Below are 11721 nucleotides of genomic sequence, written 5' to 3' on the forward strand. Positions count from 1 at the left end.
TGACCATTATTAGAAAATAAACGTGTTTTAGTATACTTTTAATACATAACTTTACTAATTATTATATTCACAGTTTAGATTATTTGAATAAACTTATTTTAACTTTGTGATTTGCTATTATAAAAAAATAATATCATACAATGTCACATTGTCACATTTTATGTCAATGTGTACATAAATCTGTCATGTAAGATTTCAATAAGACGTAATTAACGACAAGACATTATTTTATTTTATTGTATTATCATATGTTTATGATTTATTTGTCATTAAATTGTACACTACTAACTTAACTAACCGATTATATAATTGTAATAATTAATAATTGATACGTCATTTAGTCAATGCTATTAATATTATTTGCATGTTAAAATACGTATTGAAAAACACAAAGACTTTATATTATCAAGTTTAGCACAAGAATACAAGGAAAATATAATTAAAAAAAAACGATTTAATGCGAGGATTTTGAATCTAAGAATATTATACATTAATATTGGTGCTTTTTAGCAACGCTATATGTATCTATTCATAGGTATTTTATCACTTATCATATACATAAGTTTACATGTAGATAATAGATAAAAACTATTATATTCATGGGGTAGAAATAAACAACAATAAAAATGAAAATAAATCCATGTTTCTGAACTAAAAATCTTTTTTAAGTTAATCCTATTAAGATTCAAAGTGTTTAACGATCGGGTGAAAAACTTTTTAAAACATTTTAACAACCTTAAATTGTATTTGCGTTTGTTCCGGTAAAATTGAAACAACAAAAAATCTTACAAAAATATTTTAATACTCATTATGTATAATATGTTGAAGTTACACAAAACGTACAGTAAAAACAATAAAATTATTACTATTGTTAAACATCTTAGTTAGGTATAAGCGTCAGCGTAAAAATTAGAATTTATTCGGAAAGGTTAATGAAGTATATAAATCATGTAAAAAAAAAAAAAAGAAAAAAAAATTAAACATTGTAATCACAATATTTACACCATCGTTTATTAAGCGAATTTTACGAATTTTCAGACGACGAAAGAGATCCTTACAGGATTTAACAACATCGGGGTTCGCTGTATTGAGACATCATTATATGACACGCTTTCCCGAAAGCATTTTATTTAAATGCAATAATGCATTATATTGCTGTTCAAATCATCGCACCGTCTCGACAATATTATCACATCTCATCGTGATGAATGCAAACCGTCATGCACACATAAGCTATCCGCGAGAATCGAATGTCCGTCTGCACAATATTATAATAATCGAGAGACGACACTGTGCGTAATTCGTGTACCTACCCATACAATGAATATTTAGTGTGTAGGTATCGGCTATTAAATACAACAGTACCGCATTGCCGCACAACGAAACAGTTGAAAATAGTTTTCACCTATTACAATGATGACCGACTTCCAATGATCACCTGTTGTCATCTCTACCGTTTAATACGGTTCCGTGTAATTTATAAGACATAACGCTAGTATGTATATATTTATGTATATAAATAGTTCAATGGAAAACGGAACCTCAAAGTAACGTTATTACAGAAGCGGTGGATAATAAGAGACGTCGGGAATTCGGCACGGACCACATTTTCGGCGATTCGTCATGTCCGCGATTTTTATTTATTGGAAAAGTGATGTAAAAACGAGCTAATAAAAGAATAAAAAACTAAAAGAAACTATGAAAATCTACAACTCGTAGCGTTTATAGTAATTATTCTTTGCTATTGTTTGTCGATGTCATCGGAAAAACAAAAAAAGAATATAATATACTATACAATTATTCCTAAATGGAACTGAAATAATAGTGCAAAAACAGCCAATATCGATAATATTTGCATTACAATCACGTATAAGCATACGCGTATTTTAATTAACCTATAAACAATTTTTTTGGGCATGATAACTGAATTTATTTCTTAGAGGCATCATAACGGCTTTTAGTCACCGGTATGGGCATATAATATATATATACATTATACATATTATATAAATTAAAAAAAAAATACTTGTATTTCATTATAAAATTATTACTACCACCAACCTATTTTAAATGTTTTTAATATATCATATTATTATGACTATTTTATATTGTTTCATTAGGAAAATTGTAAACTTGTAGTTTTTACAACCAGTACAAACCACAATTTTCAAATATGAGCAATGTATAAACGATTGTGGATTACGTGTTATAATAAATATTAATGTTTAATTTATTGATACATTATTTTAAATTATTGAAATAAAATATAAGTAGTAATAGGTAATATGAATATAAAATACGAATTATTTACTTCAACGAAAAGATTAAAACGTGTTATACATGGATTTTAACTTAATAAATTAAATTACATTTAATGTCAGCGATGTTCATTCAAAAACAGTATAACAAAAAAAGTACATAATTATTTTCCAAATTTTACCGTTTTATTTAATAACTATACAAGTTAATGTGATTTAGAATTCGATAGTATTTTAGACGGCTTATTTTATTGAATTACTTTATAAAGATTAATAAATATTAAATAATTCGCTAAAATCACGAAACAGATAATAATTTAATAAAAACAATTTTAAATTATATTAATTTTATTACATTTTTTATTGTATGATTTTAAACTTAAATAGTTATATGTATGATTTATCAGGTACCTATACCTATATCTTTTATCTTTGTTTTATGTATAAACATTTACAATCTGTACAAAATACAATATAAAATACCTACATACAACAAGTAAATAAGTAAATTTTATGAAAAGAATCAAGAGAATAATGTATAAAGGTAGAGTAGAAATTATGACTATAGTAGTAATAAAAATATAACCATTGTGATTCAATTAATTATTATCAATCATTAATTTTTCCTATTTCTCTATTGAAGCATTATTTATACAAGGTAAAATCAATTAATTAGGTTTTAATTATCATTACACAATGGAATAAATAAACTCGAATAGCGGATAGATATTATCTAGTGTATTGCCATAATATTAAAAAAATCAGAATGACATAATTGTTTAAAAAAAAATAATATTACGATATATCTAGTATTGGCGATTATAGTCAATTTTCTGAAGTACATAAACGACTATTTAAAAGATAATAACTATAATAAATAAATAAATTTAAAAAATATACATAATATTGTTGTCCAAGTGGACCGTTGAATTCAAAATAAGTTTCTTAAATTATTTTTATTGATTTTCACGATTGATAACGGGTTTAAGAATGTAAACTAAGATTTCTATATAAATTGAAACTTATTGTTTCAGAATAAAAAATATTAGAGGGATAGAAACGTTAGAACAATGGACAATTCAATTCATCATATACTTAAAAAAAAATAGGTGTACCTATTACAATTGATCGATTTAAAAATATGTACACTTATTGCATTTTTATTTTAATATTTAATCACTCAAATGCAATGAAATAAAAATCATTTTCATAGTTATACAGAGTTATTAAATGTATAATAGACTGCAGATGATGCTGTATATCATAATACGTGTAATACGTGTATAATTTGCGTTCCCGCTCTTTTATTGTCAAGTTTTCACTTAAGAAAATGAGCACATGCGTGAATGTTTATATTTAGTATTTATATATAAATAATAACGTGTAACATGATGCATGTATTATGTATATTATGTATATATTTTACGAACCCTGGAACATTAATTTTGTCATCGAAACCATATCAGAAAAATAAAACGTGTCCCCGCGTGCTCGTGGTATCCGGTCATCTTGCAGAAACAATGATCCACATTGTTACACGCACGATAAATGAACAAAACTACCATGTTCACTCCAGAATGCAGTATAAAATGTAAATTGCACATTAACTACAGTTGCACAGTAGTCGATGCAGCTGTGCTCATGCACGACAGTAACATATTACAAAATAATATAATATTATCATGTATCTATTGTACCTATACAATGGATTTAATTTCGTGTATAAACTTGTGTAGGTATAAGTGAATTGGAATTTAAACGTCATTCTTCCAAGTTTAGTTGTTAGTTTCTTTTTTAAATTTCGTTTTCGTTTTAATTTAAATACACTTGTCTAACTAGTATCTATTGTAAGTGATCAATAAATATTATATAAACAAAAGATGTATGGTTTATTGGTATACAAAATTTAATCTGGCAATTCCGAATCGGAAATTACGAAGGTCATAAAATCCCACATTTCCTGCCTATTGCTCGTCGGGACTTTAATTTCCGACGTTCCGATTACAGTTTATACTTTATATTCTTTTCTCTAAATTGTATTGATCAATGTTCTGGAAAAATCTTTGTAAATAAAAAATCTGAGCACAATAATTTTTTTCAATCGCATAACCGATATGGTGCAGAATTGTAGCTGAAACGGTAATACACTAATACTTAATCTTATAACAAGTCACTATACTTAACTATAGCAAGTGATGACTAAATTAGTAGATATTATAGTATTTGTGTCTGTCAACATATTTACATATTAATCCATTAAAGAAATACACTAAAATGGTGTGTCAATAAAAATAAAACAGCATTAATAATAGTTGACACAAAGTTATACACAAAATATTTTTTATTTGTATCATTATATTGTACTACTAAAAAATAATTTGACTTTATAAATTTTTAAGAACACAAATTTGTTATTAAGTATTTTGTAAAATTTAAGGAGTCGGGAGTAATAAAAAGTTAAAAACATACCCAAGTGTGATAACTATTTATAAAGATATTGTTAAATATTATAATCTATATAATCACAATTAAATATTAATCAATGTGTAAAAAATCGTATTATACAGTTATTGCTTTCCTGATGAATATATACATGTTGTATTATTCGTGTATAAATTATGGCCATAATTCATAAGGTAATACTTATCAAAATATTATTTTAAGTGAAGTCATGTACTAAAACTAAAATTTTCCAAACAATTAGGTGACCGATACGGTTTGAAATTTAAAAATCAACCCTAATTGTACATGAACCTATAGATTCTATGTTGCAATGAGTATATGTACGAGTTGATGTATATCTACTACAGAACCATATAATTATAGAGTTTTTTTTTGAAAAACTATACCTTAAACAATTAAAAACTCTACAAAAAATTGAAGAAAGAAAATTATTATTTTTTATCTAAATTAAATACTGTACTACCGTAGGTATATATTTAAGATCGTGGTATTTAAAAAAATGTTCCAATTCTTTTTGTTATATTTTAACAACAAGAATGATTTGCTAATTAATTTCTTTAAATTTATTAAACCCATGCAAAGTGAAACAATTCTTATTTCTTAACAAGCCATTGCGCGTTTGCTGTCTATTATTCTTTAGAAAGCTAAAGAACAAGTCAAATATAGAATATTATTGTATTTTACTGATAATAAAAGTGAAATAAAATGTATTATTTTTCAAAATGTTATATTACAATAAAGAGTTTCATTTACAAATAGGTGTATTTTAGCTTTCCAATCTTTTGAATTGACGAGAAAACCTTCGTCAAACCAATAAGTGTAAGGCGCAGTAAGTAACATAATGTATATATTCAATAATGATATGCAGCTATTTATTAACGGTAGCCGTTTGCGAAATGTTATATGACTTTACTCGCCAAGAAGGCAAGAATTGATATGAGTACTCTCCTCCAAAAAAAAAAAAATAACCATGTAAGGACTATGAATCAATTGTAAGTGTTCATACAATTCTAATTTAAAGTATTTTTTAACCATTAGTGCCATTTTACCATTATTCATTAGGCAGATTTGACGCGTGGATTTGATGTATCGTTAACCATTATAATTAAAAATTTTTATATTATTTAGCCAAGTCATAAATTAGAATCATAATAAAAATTATGTTTATTTAATTATATCTTGCGTTCTCTTTAAAGTCCATTTCAATAGAAGACCATCACGGTACACATGCCATCTCTGACAGCACGCGAATCGAGATAGGAGAAAAATACAGTATAAAATATTATAATACATTTAATAATCAGAGCGGTAGCTAAGTTGTAAATCCGTATAAATAATAACGAAACAAGTTATTATATTCTATCCCTTCCCCTATTTTTAGTAAAAATTTACAGTAGAATTATAGCGATTTATTAACTGATACTATAACGTATAAACCGAAAAAAACGGACAAAACCGAACTAAATACGTCGATATTCGTGTTTCATTAATTGTGCCAAAGGGTGTTAATGCCTAATTTTAAGTAAATTAGACCATATAAATAATTAAATTAATAAATATTATTTCACTTACAATCTTTTTCACCTTCTTCCACCTACCCTTCGACCTTAGGGACTGAATTCTTAAGAAAACCCCTCCTTAAACGATTTCTGTACAATATCAAATCATCACCGATTTCAAATTTTAAATTTATATTCACACTGTTGACTTTTAATCACATTAGAGTAATTATTTAGTTTCACCCTTCTTTGGGGTTAATTAAAAAAAAGTTTAAAAATGCTGTCCTTTATTTGGAATCAAACTAATTTCATACTTACCAAATTTTATCAATATCGGTTCAGCTGTTTAATCGTGAAAATGATAGACAGGGTTACTTTTGCCTTTATAATGTTAAGTATAATAAGTATATTGTTTAGATATGAATTTAAAACGTACTTACTATACATAAAATATTTACAGTCAATCACTGTCAAAAATGATTACTTGTATTATCGTGATTAATAAAGAAATATTTTCAATATTAAATATAGCTATAGGTATCAACCGAAACGTTAAACGAACGAATTATCTTATAAACTACACGCTGTACTAATATAAATGAAATTAATTTTCCAGTATATTTTACACAGTTTTCATTAGATGAGTCAATGTGTAAATTTATATTATTCTATACAGTTATACATATACCTACCTTAATACAATAATAATAATTAATAATATGATAGAAACTATAGTCCGAAATTACGTTTAACATAGGACATAGGTATAACAAGTGCATAATATTGTTTAAGACGTACGTAACTATCTGCAGTGACTGATCCAGGGTGGAATTCTGAGAGTGGAGGAGGGGTTCTAAAAATAAGTACTACCTATTAAATAATTATAAAAAAAAACTTGATTGAAAAATTAGTTAGGTGTACAACATCTTTTGAAACATTATATACATAATAGTTTACCATAGTCTATACGACGCATTGCTCTATTTGATATAATATTTTTGTATAAATGTCGAGGGAAAGTTGATGTTAATGGGTTCCCCAGGAATCAGGAAACACCACCTAAGGTTTCCATAAAGAGGTATGTTAACTATCAACTACGAATAATAAATTATATTATGTATTCACGTATACAAAAGTATAAAACTACATTCATATCAAATAAAGTGTATAATATTATACATACGAAACTATTAATAAAAACTAACTAAACCTATAAATAAAATATAACATCGAAAAACTGCAGCACTCACTTTGACTAGTCGGAGACGTCGACCAAGCGTCCGAGGATGTGGTGGCCATGTCTGAGGGAAAAATTCGATGGTAGTAAACTGGAAAAGCGCCTCCAGTTGAAAATTTACGAAAATCTTAAAGGAGGGTGTGTACGGCGGTCGGTAGGCGGGTGGTCAAAATGCGTACGAAAATCTCGTATCCTGTCTAGATCACAGTACTCGGTGACGACACCTCTAACCCGAAAAAATAACGAAATAATTTTAAAAATAACCCTTTTTCGCTGTGGCGCCTAACTATAAGCACGATCGCTATTGACTTTAACGCAAACTAGTACTACACCAACAGCAAAACGGTCCGGACGACGGCCACGCGCTCACAAGTCACAACAGGCCGCGCACACGAGCTCGTCGGCGGTAGACGTCGGCCGCCGCCGCGTCCCTTGACCCGTGTTCGATTGAGCGCCGAGGCGATCGCGTCCGACCGTAGCCGAACGGATAGTTCCCCCTTCCACCAACTCCCATCAACACAACGCAAAACTTTTCTTGTTCAAATGCGATTTTCCTACACCTCTGCTGGCGCACTAGTAACGACCCGTGTTATTATTATAAATTATTGTAATACTATTTTATTTTCAAAGTGCTATTGCAGATTAGTCTGTCATCGTTAAAATTTGCACCCCAAGAAAAATGTTCATTTTGAAAATCCTCCGGACAATCACCATTAATACACGTATCTTTAGATGGATTATGATGGCTAACTTAGTTCTAAGACTAAGAAATAAATCATTATAGATTTAAACTTTGAAGTAATATATATTTGAATTTCATAAAATATTGGCTGTATATAGCAACAAGTGCGAAACAGAAAATTTGGTCATAATATGTGGTTAAAATACCCATTCACTTACTTATATTACTTAGATCATTGCAAAACGTAATAGTAAATTAGAATATTTATACATAATAATAATTTATTAATTAAAATATCAGATATAACTAATTTATATACAAAAAAATACAAATAATGTAGGTACCTGTTTTATTTATGAGTAAGTTGTATAAAAATATAAAAATGTAGCTATCAAAGTATACTACGTATATCAACATAAATAAATTTCAGCTGTACATAGAAACAAAAATATTTTATGAATTTCGATTAGCTGCATGATAATTTTAAATAATACGCCCATTTTCCATAAAAATATAATATATTTAAATAATCAACAGAAAAATATAAATAAATCGAAAACGTAATAACTAAAATATAATATATATTTAAAATTTAAATATTTTGAACATGTTACAGTTTTAAATTCTAGTCATAAATTCATAAAAATAAAAAATAAAATAATAAGCAGGTCTTTACTCAAGAGTACATATGCATAACTTAACTTAATAATAATTTGCACTTTTATTCTCTATGGAATATAAAACAAAATATAATTATTTTCATTAAAAAATGTATTTAATAATGCTCTGGGCAGGGAGGTTTGTGGCCAGTATTCTACAATGATAAACAATAAACTAATAGTAATAAATAATAACTAATATCTTATTAGTAATAAATAATATTGTTAAATATTCAATAACTTTCATCCCTTCTCTCACGAGCTAAAACATTGATCCAGCACAGTATGTTACATAAAACTAACATATTATGGTCAATAATACCCAAGAATAACATTACAAATAACTGTTATTTATAATTAGTACTTATAAGTTATAACCAATTCAAACTTAGATTCAAAATTTTTTAAAACATTTTTTTTTTAAATTTATTATTTGTTCTCGTTTTAATTTCAACAAAGTTCAGTTGTCATATAGACAGGATATAAAACACATATCCTTTATGTTCAGCGACATACGCAGGGGTAGAGTTCTAGGATTTTACCCCATCCCAAAAAAATGTCTTCCTCCTCCCAAAATTTTTTTTAAATGTTAAATAATATATCTATTGTCTACGGGCTATGAATTTTTGAACAATAATTTCTTATAAATTAAATATAAAAATACAAATAAATATAATTTATAAAATTATTACTTTTATAACTGTATGAATATTGTTTGGTATTATTTTATTATTTTGTTTACAATATATTATATTTTATGTGTTATTATTAAATATTTTATATTTTAAGAGAAGACAATTAATAAAAAAAATAGGGATTTGAAAGAATTATTTTATGTTTTAAAATGTTCGTGATATTTACTAGTTTAGTTATAGAGCGATAGGAAGGCAGTGCTCCTCATATGGGTTTTTGATCTATCTGTAGTAAAATCACTAATCGAACTAAAATCCAGTGTATGCTAGGTACTGTTTATGTTTATATTTTTTTTAAATCCCTGATAACCCAAATTGTTTTTATGGGTATTAACATATTATTAGTACATGACATTTTCTTGAAACTTAGATAACAATACTTTGTTAAGTGAGTCAAAATAGGTTAATCACTCTTACAATTGGTCAATATTATTTTAGTTTTTGTAATCATAAATACTAGTAATAAGTACTTTTTGTTCTTTTCATTTTTTTATGTTTTGAAGAGCTGTTTTTTAAGACATTTTTTTTTTTGATGATCTTCATTTTTGTTTTGGTTTTATCTGCAGTTTTTTTGATTGTCTAAAAAAAATATTAAAAAATAGGAAATTAGTTAATAAGTTATTAAGGAAATTAAATTCCTGAAATGTATTATCAGTTAAATTTTTTTAAATGCAATTTTTATAACCTGTTAATTATGATTAATAACATTTTCTAAAACATCCAGGCCTAAATTTTTAATTCTAATATAAAACATTCTTTGGGTTGAACATTTTTATGGATATTTTCCATAGCACATATTTTTGGGTTGGTTATTTTCAATGTTGTTATTGATTGCTTTATTGTTTAACTAAAAATATTTATAATCATAATATTATGATTAGAAAAATGTTATGAATATAACTTTTTTCTATTTAAAAACTTCATATACAAGTAATTTAGAATTTAGATTACCTTATTATTAGATTTTTTTCTAACACAATTATTAATGTCTGCATCAAATCTTTTAATTTAAGTATATGACTTTGATGAATTCTTTTATTAGTATCTAACTATCTATCTAAAACATATATCATAAGAAATTAATTTCTGTATTTTGTAGAATTATAAGTTTTATATTTATCTAAAAAATCTTTTAGCAAAAATACATTTTTTTTTTTTAAACAAAAACATTTCAAGTAATATTTAAAGAACAATTATTGTGTTTTACAAAATAAATTTTTAATGGACTTTCTTAAGGATTAACATTTTCCATTACTCTTTTTCTCATATATCAACATCATTACAAAGTACCTACATCCCTTTCACTGTCAAATCCACCCTTTATATGTGAATTATTTCAGTATTTATTGCCGAAGCAACAGTCTAGCAATCATTATTCATTAAAATCTCACTTAAATAACAAGCCATTAACAACTTAATCAAATAGATACAGCAATCAGATTTCACCTTTTTCTCAACAATTTTAAATATAAATGTATAAGTTAATAAATACCTATCTTTTGTACACTTAATGGCTTGTACTACCTAGTCTTTTAATAAAAATAATAATAAAAATATATTTATAGTTACCTTATCTTTATACTTCTGACCAATACAGTGGCTTAGAATTTTTTCATCAAGCCTTTCTAATCGCACTGTACATTCTTTTAGTGAAATTTGAGATACATTATTAACATTTATGGGGATTGTGAGATTTAAATTGTTTTCCTGTTGATCAGTTTGTGTTTCCGTTAATTCATTTTTGAAATTGAATGGACCTTTATTAGAAGGTTTATTAATATTATAGTCCTGAAAATGTTATTATGTCAATATAAGAAAACTTAAAATTACATTAAACCATATACAAAAATTTCAAAAATGTAAGACAAGATTAAAGCTTTAATAATATGGGACAACACGTAATTTACGTAGTAATTCTCCAGCTCTTGTTTAGTTTCTACAGCAAAGTCTATGGCCATAATGAAAGCTCTTAATTTAATAACAGAATTTTATCTCCAAGACACCATAATTTTCAAAGTTTTCCCTTAGTACTATCAATAGTATTGAAAATTACATCATATAATCAATTAGATATTAACCAACACATTAAACAACATCATTTAACATTTCTTATTTAAATACTTAGACAATTTATTTTAAAAACACTCAGAATTGAACATACTAAAATCTTTCACAGTAACTTAATGGACATTGAAGAACCCCCAATACATAAAGCCTACAGTGGACTCTAT

General features: G+C 26.3%; 1 protein-coding gene across 1 annotated transcript in view; it reads right to left on the bottom strand.

Moving 5' to 3' along the window:
• Nucleotides 1-7858, bottom strand: part of LOC112591728 (kelch-like protein 17) — a 44260-nt gene extending 36402 nt beyond the window's left edge. The window contains exon 1 of the mRNA XM_025335641.1: nt 7471-7858. Coding sequence (XP_025191426.1) covers nt 7471-7519 — 49 coding nt within the window. The 5' untranslated portion in view covers nt 7520-7858. The remainder of the gene's footprint in view (nt 1-7470) is intronic.
• Nucleotides 7859-11721: the final 3863 nt, after the last annotated feature.

This window comes from Melanaphis sacchari, unplaced genomic scaffold (genome assembly GCF_002803265.2).
Source record: "Melanaphis sacchari strain LSU unplaced genomic scaffold, SCAv2.0 Contig0_pilon_pilon, whole genome shotgun sequence".
Classification (NCBI taxonomy): Eukaryota; Metazoa; Arthropoda; class Insecta; order Hemiptera; family Aphididae; genus Melanaphis; species Melanaphis sacchari.